Source organism: Charadrius vociferus, unplaced genomic scaffold (genome assembly GCF_000708025.1).
Source record: "Charadrius vociferus isolate BGI_N301 unplaced genomic scaffold, ASM70802v2 scaffold150, whole genome shotgun sequence".
Lineage (NCBI taxonomy): Eukaryota > Metazoa > Chordata > Aves > Charadriiformes > Charadriidae > Charadrius > Charadrius vociferus.
Window position 1 is genome coordinate 625445 of NW_009646420.1, and position 23056 is coordinate 648500.

Below are 23056 nucleotides of genomic sequence, written 5' to 3' on the forward strand. Positions count from 1 at the left end.
CCTCTTCCCCTGCTGGCCTCTGCGCTGTCACCCCAAAACCCCAGCCTGTTCCTGGGCTGTGCCTATGGGAGCAGGGCTTACCAATCTTCCAACCAGCGCCTCGGCCACCTCATAGACTGAGGGGTGCAGTACAGAAAAACCTCAAAAAAGATACAGTTAAAATTGTTAAAGGGGAAAAAACAAGCAAACAAACCACAAAACCCTGTTTGGAAATGAAAACGGCCTTCCCCAGGAGCACTGCTTTTCTTTGCTGTCACATTTACCCTCTTGTCTGCCTCTGCGTCCCACTGCTCTTGGCCTCCCTGAACAAGAGGCAGCCATGAGGGGCTGCCCATGGTGGGGCCTCACCCAGGAGATGTCTCCACCCCAGCTGTGCCAGGGGGTCCTCTTGGCTTTTGCACCCCACCTTGCTCCCTCCTCAGTGCTCCCAGCTGCCCTCCAGCCATTGGCAACGTGTCCCCTGCCCAGGGCCAGCAGTGCTCACAGCCCCAGGACTGCCAGCTCCACGAGCACAGGGAGCCTACCCAGCCCCAACCAAACATAGCTGGGGGGGGAAGTATTGTCGCTCTTTCTGGACTTACGTTTCCACAAACCCATTGGAGTTGGCTTGTTTGTAAGACACTCAACCTGAATCTATGCAGCTGGGGAGAGCTATGTTCTTTTAAGCTCTGCCCACAGCCGGTGGAGGCACCCCAGTATCTAAGCCAGACTTGTGGAGGGCACCACTCTCCTTTGCTTAGGGAGGGGGGCATTAGGCACTTAATGCAAATACCTCATTTAAGTACCAATAATTGAATCATAGAATCATAGAATTGTTGAGATTGGAAGGGACCTTTAAGATCAAGTTCAACCATTAACCTAACCTGACAAAATCACTTCTAAACCATGTCACCAAGTACCACGTCTACACTTTTTTTTTAAACATCTCCAGGGATGGCAAATCCATCCAGCCTCCACCGAGGCCAGGGTGCCGTTGGCTTTCTTGGCCACCTGGGCACACTGCTGGCTCATATCCAGCCAGATGTCCACTAACATCCCCAGGTCCTTTTCTACCAGGCAGCTTTCGAGCCACTCTGCCCCAGTCCTGTAGCGCTGCTTGAGGTTGTTGTGACCCATGTGCAGGATCTGGCACTTGGCCTTGTTGAACCTCATACCATTAGCCTTGGCCCATCAGTCCAGCCTGTCCAGATCCCTCTGTAGAACCATCCTACCCTCAAGCAGATCAACATGCTCACCTAGCTTAGTGTCATCTGCGAACTTACTGAGGGTGCATTCGATCCCCTCGTCCAGGTCACTGATGAAGATACTAAAGAGAACCAGCACCGAGCCCTCAAGAACACCACTTGTGACCAGACACCAACTGGATTTAACTCCATTCACCACCACTCTCTGGGCATGACCATCCAGCCAGTTTTTTACACAGTCAAGAGTACACCTGTCCAGGTCACAAGCAGCTAGTTTCTCCAGGAGAATGCTGTGGGAAACAGTGTCAAAAGATTTGCTAAAATCCAGGTAGATACCATCCACAGCTTTTCCCTCATCCACTAAGCGTGTCACCTTATCATAGAAGGAGATCAGCTTTGTCAGGCATGACCTGCCTTTCACAAACCCATGCTGACTGGGCCTGATCACCCTGTTCTCCTGCACGTGCCGTGTAATGGCACTGATGATGATCTGTTCCATGACCTTCCCAGGCGCTGAGGTCAGACTGACTGGCCTATAGTTCCCTGGATCCTCCTTCCGGCCCTTCTTGTGGATAGGTGTCACATTTGCCAACCTCCAGTCAGCTGGGACCTCCCCGGTTAGCCAGGACTGCTCATAAATGATGCAAAGTGGCCTGGATAGAACTTCTGCCAGCTCCCTCAGTACCCTTGGATGGATTCTATCCGGCCCCATAGAGTTGTGTATCTCCAGGTGCTGAAGCAGGCCCCTCACCATTTCCCCTTGGATTACAGGGGCTTCATTCTCCTCCCCATCCCTGTCTTCTAGCTCAGAGGTCTGGATACTCAGGTAACAACTGGTCCTACTGCAGAAGACTGAGGCAAAGATGGCATTAAGGACCTCAGCCTTCTCCTCATCCTTGGTCACTATGTTACCGGCCCTGTCTACTAGAGGACAGAGATTATCCTTGGTTCTCTTTTTATTGCTAACATATTTATAGAAACATTTTTTTTTGTTGTCCTTGACAGCAGAAGCCAGGTTTAGTTCTAGCTGGGATTTGGCCCTCCTAATTTTTTCCCCTACATAGCCTCACTACTTCTTTGTATTCCTCATGAGTGGCCTGTCCTTCCTTCCAAAGGCCATAAACCCTCTTTTTCTCCCTAAGTTGCAACCCTAGTGTCCTGTTTAGTCAGGCTGGTCTTTTTCCCTGACGGCTTGTCTTTCGGCACATGGGGACAGCCTGCTTCCTGTGCCTTTAAGACTTCCTTCTTGAAAAACATCCAGGCTTCCTGGACTCCTTTGCCCTGGAGGACTGCCTCCCAAGGGACTTTGTCAACCAGGCTCCCGAAAAGTCCAAAGTCTGCCCTCCAGAAGTCCAAGGTAGCAGTTCTGCTGACCCACGTCCTTGCTTCTCCCAGAATCAAAAACTCTATCATTTCTCGATCACTGTTCCCAAGACAGCCTCCAACCGTCACATCTCCCATAAGCTCTTCCCTGTTTACAAAGAGCAGGTCCAGCAGGGCACCTCCCCTAGTCGGCTCCCTCACCAGCTGCGTCAGGAAGTTATCCCCAGTATACTCCAAGAACCTTCTAGACTGTTCCCTCCTTGCTGTATTGCATTCCCAGCATATATCCAGCAAGTTGAAGTCCCCCACGGGGACAAGAGCTTAGAATCTCGAGACTTCTCCCAGCCGCTTGTAGAATATTTCATCTGCCTCCTCATCCTGATTGGGTGGTCTATAACAGACTCCTACTACAATATCTGCCTTGTTGTCCCGCCCCCTGATTCTTACCCATAAACACTCAACCCTATTGTCACCATCATTTAGTTCAATTCATAACACTCCCTGACATACAGGGCCACCCCCTCCTCCCCCCCTCTCCTTGCTTGCCTGTCCTTCCTGAAGAGCCTATAGCCATCCATGGCAGCACTATAGCCATGTCAGTCATACCACCACATTTCTGTGATGGCATTATCCTGCTACACAACGGCTTCCAGCTCCTCCTGTTTCTTGCCCATGCTACATGCATTAGTGTATAAGCACTTCAGCTGGGCTATTGGTCCCTTCTCCTTTTTACTGAGGGAAGCCATAATTCCGCCACCACCAGACTTACTCCTAAGGAGCCCGGTTACGCCCCCTTCCTTTTTCAAATCTAGTGCCAGCATGCCACTTTCAGGATTTTTGCTAGCAAGCCCAGATCTATCCCCAACCCCCCTTGAATCTAATTTAAAGCTCTGTCAATGAGCCCCACCAACTCCTGCCCTAAACCCCACTTCCCCCTGCGAGACAGGCTTTTACCATTTGTTGCCAGCAGGCCTGGTGTCTTGAAAAGCAGCCCATGATCAAAGAACCCAAAGTCCTGCCAATGACGCCAGTCTCTGAGCCAGGCATCGATCAGCTGGCGTTTCCTGTCTATCTCCTCATCAATCCTAGCAACTGGTGGGATAGAAGCAAACATTACTTGTGCTCCTGATGCCCTAACCACCCATCCCAGGGCCCTGAAGTCTTTCTTCATTGCCCTCAGGCTTCTTCCTGAAATTTCGTCATTGCCTAACTGAAAAATCATTAATGGGTAGTAGTCAACAGGCCGAACTAGGGTAGGGAGTTTCCTCTGGACATCCTTAACTCTGTCCCCAGGAAGACAGCAGACTTCTCTACGGATTGGGTCTCGTCTACATATGGGACCCTCCACTCCCTTCAGAATCAAGTCCCCTACTACAAGGACACGTCTTTCTTTCATTACTGAGAAAGTTGTTATACGAGGCGTAATCCATCTTGGTCTCAGTGACACCTCCAAGTTCGGCGAGCTGTCATCCTCTGGTTCCCTTTGCAGAACATCGTATCTGTTTTGCAAGGGCACCTGGGATGGTGTGGGGGTTACTTGGGAGGCACACCTGCCACGCCGGGCAGGGACTTGTTGCCACTGGCCCCTGTCCTCTGAATCTCCACATTCAGCCACGCTGCTGGAGGGTGGGGAGTGCTCTGTATGCAGAGCTCTGTCTGCCTGATGTGCTTCTTTCAGGGAAGGCAGGGTGCAACTCCAGCGATCTATCTCTTGCTCACACTCCCTTATACTTCTCAATTGACTCACCTCCTCAAGGAACTCCACCACCAGGCGAAGGAGCTCCTCTACCTGGGCACACCTCCCACAGGCCTGCTCACCACTACCATTCCACACTGGCGTAAGAGCAGGGCACACCCTGCAGCCTAACACCCGGGTGGCAGCATGTTCCTGTAATAAGTAATTTAGGAAAAGAATTTTGCTTCAGCTAAAATGGATGTGTGCTTGCTATGGCTTCAGCTAAGATAGGTGTGTGCTTGCGATGCGTTTGGAAAAGAGATAGTGTTAGATAGGATATCAGTTGAAAGCAACGGTTGAAAGTACTGGAAAACAAAGGGTGGTGTTGTCAGCTAAGATAACCACAGAAGTGTAAAGAATAAAGAAGCCACAAGAAGGACATGGTGATAAAGACTTTAAGCCTCCCTCTGATGACCACCAGGAAGACCCCTGAGGAAGCATAGGGCCTGCACAGCTAGAAGGGAGGGGCCATGTTCAGGGGTGGGTTGCATTCCAAGAACTTATTGACTATGTAATTGGGGGTGCGTTGCGTTCCAAAAACTCGTCGATTATGCAAATTATTTTTGAAGAAGAAACATGAATAAGGAATACGAAATACAAACAAGCGTTTGTAAGAGAAAAACGAGCCAGAGGAAGAGAGATACCCTGTTTAACTCCCAGTGCCGTAATAAATATTCTTTGCTCCACCGAATTTGCCCTGACTAAAATTCAATATAGTGAGCATGTTCCTCACATTCCCGTACGAGCTCTGCTTGGGTGGCCCCATCAGAGCTGCTCAGTGCGGAGCTCAGGGATGCCATGGCCTTCTGCCCACTGGTTACCACGGCTTCCTGCCCAGGTCGAGCGGCTTTCACCCACTCACCCTGCAAAGTGCTGCGGCCCACTGGCCCGCTCTCCACTGCGGTGACGTCCTGGGTGATGCCTACTGGCTGCCTGCGTCCGGCACCGCCCGTTTAGAAACACCGCGGGCAGTGTTGGCTCCCGCCCCTTCCGCATCAGCAGCCCGCCCCCGAGCTGCTGGTCCCGGCGTGAGCTGGCTGCGCTTCCTGGCTTTGAGAGCCCCCAAAAGCGCCCCTTGCCGGCCCTTATTACTGAGTGGGATAAATGGAGGCTTAGTCCTTGCGGTATGTTTCTTCCATGGTCACAGAATCACAGAATGGTCAGGGTTGGAAGGGACCTCTGGAGATCATCTAGTCCACCCCCCCCTGCCAGAGCAGGGTCACCTACAGCAGGTTGCACAGAACAGCGTCCAGGCGGGGTTTGAATGTCTCCAGAGTAGGAGACTCCCCCACCTCTCTGGGCAGCCTGTTCCAGTGCTCTGCCACCCTCAAAGAAGTTTCTCCTCATGTTTAGAGGGAACTTCCTATGTTCAAGTTTGTGCCCATTACCTCTTGTCCCATCACTGGGCACCACTGAAAAAAGACTGTTCCCATCACCCTGGCACCCTCCCTTTAAGTATTTATAAGCATGAATAATATCGCCCCTCAGTTGTCTTTTCTCTAGACTAAAAAGACCCAAGTCCCTCAGCCTTTCCTCATAAGAGAGATGCTCCAATCCCCTAATCATCTTTGTAGCCCTTTGCTGGACCCTCTCCAGCAGTTCCCTGTCCTTTTTGAGCTGGGGAACCCAGAACTGGACACAATGGGACCAAGAAGAGCCAGATTTTACAAAGAAAAAAATGCACATTGATTCCCACCAGCGTTTGTGTTCGTTCAAGAAGGAAGGAACTAGGCCTATAGTGAAACTGTATTATCTGCTCGAACAGCGGACTGCCAAGGCACATGGCATTTTAATAGATATAGATATGAATATTTAGCTAGCTTTTATTATACCAAAAATGAAAACATTAAACCAAGACCAGGATTTCACCCTATTCTTCCAGGTGTTTGCTGTTCAGAACCATGCTTTGTAGCCTTAACAAGCATGACTTCAACAGTCTCTTGTATAAACCTAGCTTCCTCAGAAAAAACAAAGAAGCCAAAAGTCAGACATGTGTCTTCCTCCAAACCACATCCAAAGACTGCCCCTGTCCCAGACAGCCGCTGAGGTAGTCCATCGTTCACCACCTGCCCTCCTGCACCGGTACCCCAACACCCTCACTGGTCCCTGGTACGGTCCTGCACCTCCAACACCCTCACTGGTCCCTGGTACGGCTCCTCCATGGGCATCCCCTTCAATACCACTCTTGATGGGTCTAGGATCATGGAAGCAAGGCACTTCTTCACTTTTTTTTTTTTTTTTTTTTCAGTTCTCCCCCACCATGCTCTGCTCGCTTAGTCTGTCATGGCTTAATTCATGTTATATCCACTAGTCAATATTCTCAGTAGTCTCCCTATTTTTGAGTATCCCTAGCCCCCAAGATATTTATTCCCACTCAGGATCCCACAGTTTCAACCCCAAGACCTTTTGGATTATACAGACTGGTTAAAACCAAAACCTTTCATAATTCTTAAGATTAGGATTACAGCTGAGGCATGATCTTACACTAAGTAGTACGGAAATATTGTAATTTGCTCCCTCTTTGTTCCTGGCAAATTTGAATACTTTATATACAAACAATTCTAAATGTCTGCAATTAAAGAAACGTATATTGTGCTTGATTCTATTATAGGTAAAGACATTTACCTTTTACTGAAATTCTGCTTGCAGAATTGTGGTTTGTTTTAATTTTCCTTACTATTATGCTGCTTTTTCCTATAGAAGATTAGAGAAGGATTCCATCAGAGGTCCTCCCAAGCTCTCAGCCTTGTTTATGGTATTTTATAAGCAGCATTATTAGTGTTAGGAAGCTTTCCTTTTCTGCACTTCTGTGAAATTTTCATAATTAGGTATGTATAATTAAGATTTCCATTAGTGGTTTTTTGTTTTTTTTTTTTTTTTAATTCCCCTTGCACCAGTGAAAATGACAGATAAATGCCTTGAGACTTTGTAATGCCTTAATTGTTCCCCAAGAGTTAGATTACAGAGTTAGGACCTGATTCATGCACATTTTATGCACCATTTCCTTGACTTTTTTTTTTATTTAACATTTTGTTCAGAAACTTAATATTGCTGAGAAAAGTGCCAATACTTCTTATTTACATATGTCCCTTGAGAATAGTTGCCATGCCTTCCCTCTGCACCTCATTATGTACTACATGCACTCCAAAGAAGAGAAAGAATCAGCTAATAATAAGGCATGCAATAGTCCAACTAACCAAATATATACAACTTTTTGTTGTTATTTCAACCTTTCAGATAAATCATGCCATGGGTTTCAGCAGAATACACCTGATGCATCTCAGAAAAGTCACTCTGAATTCACATCAGTGTAAATAAAAACAGATTTTGAATACTAAGAGACAGCCATCAAAACAATGATCAAGAAAATGTGAGCACACATAGCAGTCTGCTTTTCAGATTTCATACATATTTCATCATAAAACCTAGTTGCTATTTTACAGGGGTGAGCTGCTAAAAGAATATGAAAATAATGGCTTGAGAGGCAACCATGGGGTTAGTACCAGAGGCATTGCTCCTCTTCTCCGTGGAAATGGAACCTTCTTGGCGGCACTGAGAGGAAGAGCTTCCCTCACAGCAAGCAGCAGTAGTGCAGATGCCAGCAGAAAGGATGGAGTTGGAAAGGAGCAGTCTGCAACAGTTAGCTCTAACTGGAATGAAGCCCTTCCATTCCAGCCCTGTCACTGTATGTGACAGTATTGTTAACTATAATGCAACACTGTCAGAAAAAAAACAGTCATAACATCCTTATTGTAAAGCGGTTTTTCATTCAGCATAAAACCAGCAAATTTACTTCCTCCACCTTTTCTGATAACTTGCCTAACACTTCAGTGTCCAAAAAAACTGTAGTTTGTTAGCCTAAAGGGCACTGAGCATGGCAGGAAACAGAATTGATAGCTCTACTCCTCTGCCTTGGAGACCCATTCTAGTTAGACAAAGTCTCCTTTCCTGCTCTGACTAGCTGGCTTCTTGTCAAAGAAGAAAATCGTTCTACAGAGTTCCTTTTTGTTGCCCTCCGAAACCCTTAGTATTTTTTCTTTGTCAAAAGTATCAGGCAAAGATGTTGGTGACTGTTCTGCTACTCCTGAGACTGCAGTTGTTAGAGGATTCTGTGTCCTCAGAACAAATTCTCAGTGAAATCAGTTCATTATATTTGGTTGTTGGAATACAGTTAGGTCACCCAAACTTTTTTAAAAACAAATACTAGTTCCTTGCAATAAAAAATAGCAGTGAGGTGGAATTTAATGAGTTTTTCCTGGGTGAGCCATGTGTTAGAAGACATCCAATAGAGAAAAAGAAAAGAAAATAATCTTTCAGCTGCCCAATATTATATGGTCAAAAAGAGGGGAAATATACACAGAAAACTTAACTTTTTTTTTGCCACTTTAGAAAAGGAAAAAAAGTTATTGCCTCTTCTTTATGTCAGTGTTTTTAAAATTCCTTTTATCTCCCTTCACACAAAGTAAGGATAGCTCAAAAGACACTGTAACTTAAAGTGTTCAGGATACAGAAAAAAAAAAAACAAAACAGTAAATCATTATGAGATTTTTCAGATATTCAGGAAAATATTTACATGCAATTAAAAAAAAAACCCAAACACCAAACAGAAAAACCCAAAACTCACAGTGTTTATTTTCTCGCCTTCCATTCCCTTCTCATCTCTCACAAACAAAAGGTAACTTATTTTTTTCCCCTGTTCCTGTGTTCTCAAAAAGCATTGGCTTAATAAAACTCATATGTGTGATATATAACACTACAACATGTTTCTGTTACGTATATATGTACTTTTTTTAGGGTCATGATGCTTCAGTATCTCTTTGCAGTTCTTCCAGAGGATTTAAAGAGATTGAATCCTTATGATTCACTCATCTAAGGACCTCTCCAGAAGCTTTCAGATGAACTCTTACTGAACTAAGGCTGCAGAGAAAGAGCAAGTAGTGTTTTGTTAAAGAACCTGAAAAATACTCTTTACCTGGCCTTTTAGATACAATCCATAGGATTTTGTTTTGTAGGGCAATAACTGGTAAATGCATTTTCAAAATTAAATGCTTGTGCATATATGTGTGTACATGAGCAAACAGGTGCTTAAAATTGCCAAGTGTTCATTGCCTACTGCCATTGCTCTTGAAGCTTTTCATTCTTGAGCAGAAGAGGGAAAAATAATGTTTCTTGAGGATAGATACAAGTGTTTATGACTATTGTGGTTACTAAGAAGTCTGTAATAATTAAACTACATCTTAAAAGCAACAATATTCCTTTCCCCACCCCCACCAATCTGTACACATTCATACACAGTTCTTGCTGAATTTGAACTACTCACATCAAAACAATAACTCACAGAAGTCACCAATATCGCTTATACAGAGAAACATTTCGTAAAAAAATTGTGACAGGTTTCCTGTGTTCCTTCACAAAGAAAAAACTGAACAAACTTCAAAAGAAAAGAAGAAGGAGCTTGCCCTCAATTCTAGCAGGCACGCAGGTTGAAGGATTACCAAATCTTGTAAGATGTTCTCACTGTAGTACTCTTCTGTATGGAAAGACCTTTGAACCACATACCTTTACAGAATATGCTAAGGCTTACAGCAAAGATACCTTCCAGAACAGATATATTTGCTTCAATAATATTCTGTACTTACAGTCATTCCTATAGCTACCCAAGAACTGCTGTACTGTGATGGACCATGATGACCCCAAGATATTTGCTTAAAGCATTGCGATTCTCCTAAAGTACTTATATAGTAAAGACCTATGCCTTTCCCCCCCGACCCTGTTTATTTCCACTTTCACCTTTAACTCTCTCGTACAATGGTTTCTCAATGAGGAAAAGTAAAAATAAAAATAAAAATGAAACACTGTTTACCCTAATAGCTGCCTTCTTGCTAACAGACCTGCTAAAGCCTACAACTTATTTGACTGTGTATAAAAGTCAATGTTACGTGCCATTCATTCCATTTTAAGAAGGACAATCTATTGCCATATTTTCTAATGAGTGTGGGTACACAATCTCTGCATCTCTGCAATAAAAAAATTTGCTTCTTGGAGCACATAAGTTTTCATATTCATCTTACGTTTTGTTTTGTTGGTTTTTTTTTTAAATAGAAAACCCATTATTAGTATCCCAGACAGAATCTTTAACTGAGAGAGGAGATTATTTCAAAAGTTTATAATTCATTCAGAACCACATAAAGCTGGAAGGGATTTTCTCCTAAATGTTAACTGCTTATCTGATGCTTTAGAATATGGCTTTTTGCATCAAGATTTTCAACATTAAAGACACCTCAAAATGTACTCCTTAGAAGAATAGTCACTAACACAGATATTTCAGAAGTTAAAATCATCAGTATTGTAGTAGTCTCTAAATGACCTCAAAGTGGAAGTGTTGATGAAAAAAGCATTTTGAATTTCTAGTGATCACCTTCTGGTAATTATATGGTTCAATTATTTCATATTGTCTAGATATTTTTTTGGGGGGGGGGGTGTTGAAGGGAACAAACCCATCAGACAACTTGTAATGATTGCAAGTCAATTAGTTTAAAGTGAAGTGATATGAAAATACAAATAATTCTCTTCTACTAGTACATTTTAAAAATAGTTAAACCGCTCCTTTTAAAAAGAAGTTGAATTTTAACTTCTTTGGTTTTTGGTACATCTCCCATTTAAGCAATCTGCTCACTTGATGTCTACAAAGAGAATTGAGACTAATCTGTTCCTTAACTTATTTAGTTAATGAGGTTTGGCAAATATTGCAATAATTTTACTTTATCCTTAATAACATGTAATTTTTAACAGCTACCAAAATTTCTCTATTTTCAAATATCTTACAATAGATTAGGAGGTTCACAAGACAAGTAAAATAAATTTTGATTGATAGAATGTGCTAATACACATTCCACTTGTCTCCATCAGATATCAGTCAGTGACAAAAGCAGGACAAGTAACTTTAGGCTTTGGGCAAGAGCAGATTACTTATGTTTCACTCAACAAGCCTGGTACGATAGTGGCAGAGTTTGTAGAAGATCCTAGAAACTGGACTTTTCCTAAACACCTATGTCATCAGTTTACATCTGAGAAAACAAGTATAGTTCATGGACCTCAATTTGAGATTCACATGATCTTGGTAAGGAATAAGATGTTTTGGTTTGATAAGAAAACACCAATTTATTGGAATAAACTGTTAAGAAGAAGAAAATATCACCCTGACAAGTCTCACTATTCATCACCATTTACAAGAAGTTTTGTAAATGCCAAGCTTATTCTACATAGGCAATTCTTTTTTCTTTTTTGTAAGACTAACTACTCCATAGCTTAGATGAAACAAACCTGCCTTAATTGAGTGGTATCTTTAGAAAGAACTGAAATGTTTTGCTTTACAAATATTTACTAATATTTGACTGAAAGAAAAATGTTGAAGTTAAGCTTCCACAGAAATAGTTAAAAACAGTTTCCATTGGCTCCTACTCCATTGTTCCCTTTACAATAGAGTACTATAATGCAGTTCCCATCATACTACTCATTGAGACCACACTTCACTTATTACGGTAAGTGGCTGACTGATTATCTCATGCTAACAGTACATTGCACTCACTGTTCTTAAACTGGCACTGGCGATTCACTTTTGGTTAGGAATCTAGGGAGTCCTAAATTGTCTGCTATGTGTTCATACACATAGAAATTACATCTGTCCTCAGTCTGAGTGGCTTAGTAAACTCTGGAGCCCGCTCCATTTAAATGAGGAGAAAACGGCTAAATTATTCTTAAGAATGATGTGCAGCTGCTCAGTTTGGAAATCAGCTCTTTTCCCTCCCGGGCCTGCAGAGCCCAGCTGTGCTAGCTTCGGCACAGCTAACTACTCCTCTACTCTCATAAGGGAAAGACTGTGTTCACCAAGGAAGGCGGGGAATGGGGGTAGTGCTCATTACTTTATGGTGTAAAAGCGTCTCCTGGTTATCATCTCTGATGCACTGTATCTTCATTTAAAGTGGGATAAATCATCCAGTGTGGCACTGTTGGAGAGACCACAAGGACAACAAAAACCTAAGATGGATATTTTTCATAATATCTTTGTAGAAAAAAAAAGCAACAAAATAAACTGTGCTGTGTAACACTCGTTACTGCTTGAATATCCTCTGCTAGACTTCTAGTACATATTTCTCTGCAATAAAGAATGACGACTCACCTATGGCTCCAGACTGACTCTGGGTAGTATTCAGGTTGGATTTTTTTCACTTAACAACAATACTAGACTTCAGTTGGTGACTCATTCTCTAGACAGTAATTCAATGTATTTCTGAAGAATCTTTAAATATGTCTTTCTGTAGATATTTTTTTTTTTTTTTTTTTACTGCTTCTGGAAGCCTCTTGCTAAGTATCCACATTTTACATTAAAGCTTTAATTCACATCCTTTTCTAACAAATCCTATCTTTTCTCTATACTCTTCTATACTGTTTATAGATCTATACCGTTTATAATCCTGTCCAGCCAGCTCCATCCAGGAAATTTAGTGAAATATTAGCATTGAGTTAAGTTGTACACACATGAACCATTTAGTTAGAAGACATACTTAATCAAATTTCCATTTTTATTTCAGTCCAAAAAGAATAAAGCATTCACATACAACTGCATTAAATACAGTAACAAATACAGTGAGCAACCTCTGTTGCAACAACTCAAACTAAACCAAAAAAATTGTTCTTTCTTCTTTGAAGATCTGAACTTTTGCTTGTGAGAGTTTACTAAGCCCTAGAAATAAAGGCAGTCAAGATAAAAATGTAGCATATTGTCAGTGCTTGTAATTAAAGAGAAGTGGGCAGAAGCAAGGAAACAGAAAATCTCAACAAGGTGAGACTAGAGTTTTGAAGGGCAGGATTTTTTTTTGCCCGTGGACCTATGCAAAACAAAGTTGTTCTTATTTTCTGGTGGATATCAGTGAAAGTACAGAACGAGGAAGTACCAGTAGACAGTAACATGGCATTTTCTCTAAGTACACAAAGCACTAAGATGCTATCATACACAGGTGATGGTCAAGTACATCTGTTTATCTAATATTAATAGAGAGGTGTTTCGTCAACTTTTTCCATCTTTTATTGCTGTTCTTTCAAATTCATGATCTATTCTCCATTAGTCTTCACTAATTAGGTTCTGTTTATTCTTTTTCAAACTTAAAATAGTGTGTTAACATCAAATGAATGTTTCTTGAGTTTTATGTTTGTGGGGCTACAGCGTACGAGTGTTTACATCAAGGAACTCAGCAAACCTGAGGAATAATTCCTTGAGGTATAACTCATACGTAGATATATCTTTTTTCCTTCTGTAGATATCCAAGATTTTATCATGTATCCAAAGTAAATGATCTCTGTGCTAGAGAGTAGTACAAATACAGTAGGAAAAGAAACATTCCCTGGCTGTTGTTATCATGCCTGTAGCCCTCCCTCAGGACATTGATGAGTACTGTCTCTGTCATATACTAAAATGCTCTCATTATATTTTAGCTCCATTCTGGTTCTTGACAAATTGTATATTTTCTCCTGTAGATCCAAGTTTCCAGATTATAAACATTCAAAACTTCAGCAGTGATCAATAGAATTTTACATGCCTGTGTAGGTCAACTCTGAGTGACCAGATAATGAATCCTTGTATGTTACAAGGATTCTGCAGACAAGACATTGGCCCAGGTTCCCAAAAAATGATGATAGGTAGATACGTTTCATTTTGATATCTTAATGAATGCATCGTTCCTACTTGTAAACATTTGAAAGTTACTAGTAATAAGTACTTGTAGTGAAAATTACAAAAGTTATTATCTTTCTGTGTAAATGAAACATTAGTATTAACAAATAGAACTGCTTACACATTTTGTTTGTGCTTATTTTGCTGAGTTTAGACTTGAACTGCTTCTGAACATACAAGGTGCTTTGGACATAACATATCTGAATGTAAAAAGAGCATGAAATAACTGAAGCTAAAACCTGGGCTGAACTATTTCCACTTTTTATGTGAGACTCATCTTTTAATACCATGCTCCAACAGTACTTATTACTGGAAATTATGCTATCTATGCAATTTTTTTAACTGCTAAAAAGCATAGCAGGTGTAGCCATAAAGGCAATGGATCTAGATGTTGGAGAAAAACACTATGAAACAAAAACCATTTCCCTGATGCTAGGGGTATACGCGGTTTAAGTGTTCCACATGGATCAATATTAGATCCACATTATTCATCAAATCAGGATGAAGAATCATTGCTGAAAACATCAGTAGATGCTAGAAACTAAGAGAAAGATACCTAGGGATAGAAAGAGTCATGCAAAGTGAGATGGATCAATTTGCGAACTAGACCATTCAAAAAAAGATTAGGAGTCTACAAATAAGGTTTTGAGATGAGGAGAGTTCCTAAGAATCAGTAATATTGGAAACTGAGCTTCTTTTCAGCTTCAAAAGAAAGATAGGTGACTTGTGTACTTCATGCAGTTATGCTTAGAAGACAGTATAGAAATCAAATGCAGTGAAGAGAGGTATAGCAAGAATAAGTACGTGAAAATAAACAATTCAACTTAGAAATTGGACTTCATTTTTTTAACTAGGCCTATAATAGATATGTTATCAGAATAAGCTGCTTAAGAAGCAAAGGATTCTCACGGTTCCAGAGGTCTTCAGTTCACAACTGCAGATTCTTCCAAAGCATAGGCTTTATCCCCACAAGTTGCTTTTATCAATGGAAATGTTCTATTCATTGTTATAAGTGATATAAGGAAACTATACTGGATGATGCAGCTGTTCCTTCTACCCTGAAGATCTGTCACTATCTATTTTGAGAGTTTGGGAAGGGGGCAGGAGTTGGTTGGTTTGGGTTTTTATTTTTTCTTTTTTTCAATTTGCTTATTTGTTTTTAAAAACACTTTGTGTTGATGGCCCCCAAGCATACGGCTAGGATTCAATGACCAAAGTAGCTTTCATCCCACTGCTCCCCTGTGACAAATATAGCCTACTTTCTTGCCAGGTTATTAACAAATTACATGCTGTGCTATATCTTATAAACATGGAAATGTTTTCTTACAGTAGCTGTCAGAACCTTCAACAACAAACAAAAACATATTTGTTGCATTAATTTTTTACTTTTACAACTTCAGTCTTATGAACTAATACCAGAGAGGTCCCTTTTTGACTCAAAAAGCCAGATTAACAGAATGACCTAATTCAAATACGAAACAAGTGATTTGCTTTTTCACTCAGGAGAAACTGTTCAGCTATGACTGAATCTGTGTTTATATTGGAAATATTTTACAGTTAAAGTGATGTCCTCATACTACACCAGCAACATGTTCCTAGTATATGTCTCGTGTACTAACATCACTGCACTTCTGTAAGTAAAATCATCTCATGTCTTGCACAGGAAGTTATATAAATACTAGCACATTTTTGCTAAAAACAATGCATGTCGCATCAATTTTGCTGTCTTGCCAATGACTGTTTGCACACACCCTCTGCTTGAAGACTGCAGCATCAGCCTGATCTGAAGCTCTCTCATATTCAGAAGACAGGGTTCATCATTTCTTGGCAAAAAGTTTCAAGTAATTCGCTCGTTCAAAATCAAGAACCTCAGACTTGACCTGACTGTGGTACATCAAAATCATACCCAAAAAGTTGGTCATAGATCTTTGGCTGTAATAGAGCACATCATAAACAGCTCAGTTCAAACTCAAGAAGGACAAGTACCTCGCTAATCTTTTAGAGTAATACATTATCAGCAGGCAATATAGCTTTAGAGATTTCCTGATATGCAAGGTTTCTTAGGCAGAAGATGCCCTTCAGGAAGACTTTGGAAGTGTCCACAGGAGCTGCCTTTCAGAGAAACAAGACAAGAGGACAGAGCCTTTTCTTGTTTAGAAGGGAATTACGAGCCTGGATCGTATCCCAGGAACTGCTACTGGAGCTCAACATTTTCTCATCCTATTTCATCAGTAAGGACTCTACATACAGACCTGGAACTTTACCATGTCAACTACAGAGGGCTACTTTCTCAGAAATACAAGACATGCATTTCTTGTAAGAGAGCACACTGTCTTTCTAAAGTAGATGGGAGACAGCTTGGAAGAAATTTGTCTCCTTCTAATACGTCTATAGAGATGTTTCTTTCTTTCTTATTTTCCTTCTTTAAAAACTGAAATATCTGTATAGAGAAAGTACAGATGAAATATCTATGGTAGATCACAAAGCTTGAATGACATTCGTACAGATTCCTGCACTGGATGCTTGAGAAACAATTTGTGTTGTTGAAGGGGGAAAAAAAATATCAAAAAATCAAAGAAGTGTTTCCATTATCTCTAGGAATTCATTACAGTGGCAGTATAAGAATATTTTTTCTAGTTATGGTGCAGGCCACTTTCATGGTTAGGAATATATCTAGGTTGTTGAATATGTTATTAATATAAACAACATCCAGAAAGTTCTTGTCATATTGATCTTGTATCTTGTCATAGGAATCGTCATGTTTTACCAGCAATTGTGATGTTTCCCTGAAAAGTTTTTTTCTAAATGTCTATTGCATTTAAAAAATATATCTTAGGAATAGAAGTGTTTATAAAAGTTGAGTATTCTTGGGGGAAGCAGAAAAATTGAATCCATTTTAGCAATACAGAGTATTCTAAGTTCATTAAAGTTGTTTATGCTAAGATTAATTATGTAAAGGATACTTTAGACAAATTAGAATTATGTCTTTTTCATAAGGGGAATGAATTAAAAAAATAAAGCCTCTAAGATCCGACTCTAATATTGCTGTTCCTCTAGGACTGTAATTCCTGGATAAGTGCCACATCTGCCTTGTGTGGTTTAATTTACTGATGGTTTTACCTTTTTCTCGGGAAAACATAGTATTTATTCATATAATATGACATGTCACAGTATTACAATGATTATCCAGTTGCTTTATGTATGGTCATAATACCATCTGGTATACAGCTAACCTTCTTTTTGCATGTGTACCATCTGGAACATCTATCTATATTCTAATTATTGTACAGATGAGATTTTTGTTTTTACAGAAACACCATATTGGCTCTATCTTACATTGATTGCTTAATTTAAAAGAATACAATGTAAAATAACGTAAAACAGAAACAAAAACTTGGCATCTTAAATTAGTTTTAGCTATCACATTTTCCTATGCATTTCTTCTAAGGAATTAAAAAAAGATCTAAATATATTTACAACCACTTTGCTATTCATTTTAGTAGAAACAGGATCTGGTTATTTAGGTGAGATGATAACACTTTTAGTTTGAAGTAGTTTGGAAGCTATACATACACTGTAGTTTCACACCTTGAACTGAATTCAGTTGTCCACCATTCTGTACAAGTTATAGCATCTAAATCCTTCTTACAAAACTGCATTGTGTGACCACAATATACTGTGATTCATTCAGTTGTCACTGGCAAGTGTACGTACCTATTGTGTACCAGACGATGATGGGACTAAGAGTTAGTAAGTATCATTATAGCCTCAGTCCTGCAAATGTGTGCTAGTATTTTTGTAAAAACAAAAGTTAAAAACGCTCTTAAGACCTTCCTCAGTTATTTGCATACATATGCCTTACCTAGACCGTCAGCTGTTAACATCATATATTCATAGCAAAAATTTCATTAGGCTAAGACCCCATAATAAATACATTATGTCTCAAAGAGTTTATGTGGGGGGGAGATTTGGTAATAGCTTGCAGGCAGAGGCAGACAGTGACTCACTAGGTTTCCTAGCACGTCATTGAATGACTGGACAAGGCTGAAGCTAGAAAGAAGTCAGTGACATTATCCAACTCAAAGGAGCCAGTAGGTCACTTCTTCCCGGGGTCAGCCTGCACTAATTCATACATAACATTGCTGGCCCATATCAACGAGTAAGCAGAGTCTTCACTATCACCCAGGAGTGTTCCATGGCATGTCTTACAGAGCCAATATCCAACTATAGCTTTATTGAACCTTGGTGTCATTTCAGTCAGGGACGAGTGTTTTGCACCGGGGGTGGGGAAGAAAGGGGAGAAAGAGAGAGATGGAGCAGGGTTCTTTCTGGCTTTCAAAGATCTTACAAATGGTGCAATAAAATACCTGTCTTAATAAGATAGAATAAAAAGAGGAATATAGATAGTGAGTACATCTTATGTCCCTTTAGATGCTGGGAACTCCACTTTTGTGCAGTACTGTGCAGACCCAGGTGGATTGTCCCATGGCATACTGAACAGATTCTGTCTGTGGAGAGTTTCCTTCCTCCCCCCATGATGTAGTGCCTTTTATTTTGTGTAATAAACGAAACCACAGATTTTCTCCCGGCAAGCTGGAATGTCATCTCTCTCATAAAATCCATCAGTGTCTGGCACAGACCAGTATGGGACACTCCAAAAGATTCACTTACAGTGGTTGGCTGTGCTAATACAATGGCTTCTCAAGGCCCAAAAGAGCAGACAGAGTCTGTTCAAGATCACTAACTCCTCAAATGCGATGTCTTCTGCAAGGTTTCCAATACAACTAGGTTGCGCACCATTGCTCTGTGCTTCAGATTTGCCTTCCAAGAATCACCCATATGTTAAGATAGAGCAGCAACTGCTATTTATTTCATTCATTTCCCAAACCGGGGTGCCTGGTACATCAGGACTGTGAGACGCACTGTGCCTCATCCCTTTTCTGTAGCTGGGCTGTAACTCTGTGTATAGGATGAAACCAAGATTGCCAAGTGAAGCAAGAAAGCCCTGGCTTGGTGTGGAACTCAGCTGTTAAGTTTCAAACATTATTACCACAAGGTATCTGAAGCACTTTCACCACCACCCCCTCCTCCCCCCCCTCCCCTCCCCCGAAACGTATATATTCTCCCCTATATTTCTTCTAAATTATTATGCAAAAAATGAAAGTTAGTACACCCAAAGCATTTTGACTTATGAAATACAATTGTGTCAGTACAAATGCATTGAAACTCCCAGTGCTTAGCATAGAGAGATGAAAGACTTGGAAGCTATGTATAAAATTCCATATGAAAAAAAATATGTAAATATCATTGGTTTGCACAGGATTCCTATTTCCAATCATATTTTACTGTAGTGGAAGATTACTTTGATGATACAAATAATTTTCTAGAGCTTTTAATTTATGTGGGAATGAAAAGGTCTTTTTTGTTTCAAGAAGTTATGTGATCAGAACAATTTTAAATACTCCATGAAACACCCGTCTCAAAATAGGAAATAGTTCAACATTAGACCAAACTTCTGGTCCAAAACAGCTGGACTTCAAAGTAGGACAATAAATTTCAGGTGCACACTGGCAAATTTATCTCAGACTGGAGAGTGTCTTTTTTCTGGGTTTCTTTTTTTTTTAATTTCTTAAAAAAAAATAAAAATAGTCTGTCTCCAGATCTGAATGTTTGTCAGTCTTTCTGTGTTGCACAAATGAAAACTAGTCTGTGTTAAATTATAAATATTCCATTCTAGTCTCAGACCTACTTTAAGTAACTTTAGGAAGCCTCATTTGTGATAATTAATAACTTTCCTTTTAGGTTGAAAAGCGGGGCTCATGATTAATAACTAATATGAAATTCACGGAAATGTTAAAATCACTTAATAATAGGTCTATGGTACACAATCCATAAGTTCCACATTCTAAACCTAGTTTATTTCCCCAAAGCTTTGATGTGTTTTGTGGGACATATAGACTTTCTTGCTGCAATTAGAGCAAATGCAAAAACTATATGACTGCCTTTTGCATTTGTGTTTTTTTCAGATGACTAAATTAACTTCCTCCCAGAAATATCCTTGAAAGGTTCAGCTTACAGATGACCTGTGTCTGGCCTGTAACAGTTCCATTGTAAGAATAGAAATTCAAGTCTGCATTTGGCCATGTGAAGCATATTTTCAAAGTATATGTAAATATATGGTAAAGGTGATTTCATTACTATTGTCTATACAGTGTATTACTATATGTCACCTATTACGTAGCTGTAGCGGAGGCTTCTCTTATGCTAGCACACAGTAATTAACAAGAGGAGAGAGCAAGAGATACTTCTCAAAGAAAAGAACAATTTAAACCACATTTACAATCCCTTTCATTATTATCAACATTTTTATCTAAAAGGTAACTTGCAGTTTGAGATCATCTGTGACCTTTAAGAATATCATAATGGTACGTGTTTAAAATATATGTCAGACTGAATAGGATCTCTATTTTATTTATTCTGTTTTTTAACTTTGTACAAGATTTTCCTTTGTGTTTGCAACATACGTTTTCTTACTTTCACTTAAAAATTTAGATAGCATTTGGACTTTAGATAAAACCATAAGAATATAATGCATTAGGTAAAATCATGTAAAACTCTCTTAAACCCAAATGCTGAAATGCACTATCAAATATGCTAGGGGCTATTGCTTTCCCTAGTGTAATCTCGCTTGCTTTTAAATTGTTCTCTTCTGGCAAGGAATCCATAAAATACAGCATTCCTTTAATTAGTTGGAATTTCAAACTAAGTGTCTTATCCTTTTACATTTAAAATCATTATGAAGGTAGGAAAAAGCCTACAGAAATTAATTCAGTAAAAAAATTATATATAAATTGCAAGATGTTATTTAATTCTCAGTTAATTAGGTACAATGTTCTCTAAATGTTTTCCTAGACAGAATTGTGCAAGGCAACTCTAAAAGTCCACAGCTTGCATACTTCTTGAGTAAGAGTCCAGCTCTTGATTCTATACAGACAGAGGCAAGCTAAGCAGGCAAAACTAAATCTATCACTGATCTTAAAATAACTATAAAAGAATTTAAGGACCAATGTACGTTTTTTAAAGAAGGCTCAGACCGATTACTCTATTTATTTTTTATTTTTTTTAAGTAAAGAGAACTTCTTGCATATGACCTTAACATATAACTCTTTTATGACTTAGGATTTAATTGAGCTAGTTACTCCCTAAATTCTAAATTATTTCCTCTCTGCACCTTTTTAATACTCAGTCTCTGCTTCCTCATTAATATATCCCTGTCATTCATAGTACTGAAAATAGAATTTAAGCAGTTATTTATAGACAGCATTCACCTATTTATGGAGAAATTAAGCAATACTTGAATAAGAAGGAAGTATTTAAGGAACCAGGGCTTCCTCAAGAATTTGTGGTAGTAGTTAAAGCAATGTCCAAGTCATTAGTGATTATTTCCCATTACTTGGAGTGTAGATGATGTATCGCAGGGCAATAGAAGACAAAACTTTGACTTTAACTTTTAAAGGAGGAAAAAAAGAGTAAGAGAAAATTATAGACCTGTCAGCCTCATTTCAGTATCCAGAAAGATACTGGAACAAATTAAACAATTCATTTACAAAGCCTTGAAAGAATAACAAAGTGACAAGAAACAAACAGCGTTAAGCCAATTGAATTTCCCTCTTTGACAGGCTAAATGGATAAGGGGGAAGAAGTCCTAAACTACATGACATTCTCAAAGAAATTAGGAAAACATGGTGAAGATGAAATTATTATATGCTGTGTGCGCAGCTGAAAAAAAAAAAAAAACCACAAAAAAAGCCAAAACAAAAGAGAAGGCCCAAAAAGCTAATCAAAACATCAAACAGCCTTCTCAGTTTGACATCAGTCAGGGTTCTGCAGAGATCTACTCTGGGTTTAGTCATTGTCAATAGTGCATAGGACTTAGCTCCACGTAGAGAGCAAATGTTCAGTTTATGCCGTTTGTGTGGCATGAAATTTTGAAAACAAGTGAGCAAATCTCATTCTGTAACCTATTAAGTGGTCATCTAGTGTAAGATGCACAAGCTTGCTATTCTACTCTCCTTATTTCACGTGACACTTCAGCCTGTCTATCTTTTGGGCATCATACTTGAAAAATGTAGACAAATGGGAAGGAGCATAGTGAAAGGCAACAGAAACAAGAGACTTAAAAGATGATGCATTAAAACAGGTTCAAAAATATATGTTTTTATTCTTGAATACCATACTATTAGTGTCCTTGAGGACTGCAAGGATAGGCAAGCGAGGGAAGAAGTGATTAACGATAGCACTGTTCTAGTGAGTAAAATGTTTTTATAGATAGCGTGAATAGTTTTTCCTCCAGACTCGAGGAAGTTTGGTCAAGCAGTAAAGAGCTTTACTTCCAAGAGAACATAGATTGCTATAAAGGCAGTCTTTCATACACATAAGCATAATAACTAGTTACCTATAAGGGTTGAGGAATCCCTGTCAATAATCAACTCTTCCAAGTGGTTGGATTTACATTTGAGGCTGTGACAAAATCCAGGAGAGGTAAACACCAAATTAAGTGACATTAGTAATAAGAACCAATGTTTTGGGTTTTTTTTTACCCCCTCTTAGGAAAATTATATTGAACTAGAAAGACATGTTTGAAACTGATTTTACTGCTGGAAAGAAATAAACAGAAACATTTTCACTTGAGTCTCATCAGGACTGCATACAACTAAGAAAAGCAACCTGTGAAATGTAATGTAATTATAGAGAGAGGAAAATACTGATTTCTTCCCAAGATATTTTATCACTTCATGGAAAGGGATACAAATGTACATATAATTCCACATGTACTGGATTGAGAAATGCCTATTTGTCACCACAAGAAGAATATAAATACCCTAGCTAAAAAAAGCTAAGTGAATCAAGAAGACTGAGAACTGTAACAATGGGGGAAAGTTTATAATCTTAACTACTTCCCATCTTGAGTTAGTCACTTTACAGAAATTGTTTCAGCAAATGAAACAAAGGTAGCTCTCAAGATTCAAAGACTTACCTATCACATTCATTGTTTATGAAGCTTATAAACTAGAAGTGAATCAC

The 23056-nt window shown here is 39.7% G+C and overlaps 1 protein-coding gene across 1 annotated transcript in view; it reads right to left on the reverse strand.

The window, feature by feature from the left end:
* The window catches only part of LOC104282780, a 157290-nt gene that overhangs the window by 74351 nt on the left and 59883 nt on the right, over window positions 1-23056 (reverse strand). Inside the window, 2 exon segments of the mRNA XM_009880910.1 lie at window positions 952-2240; window positions 3462-4395. Coding sequence (XP_009879212.1) covers window positions 952-2240; window positions 3462-4395 — 2223 coding nt within the window.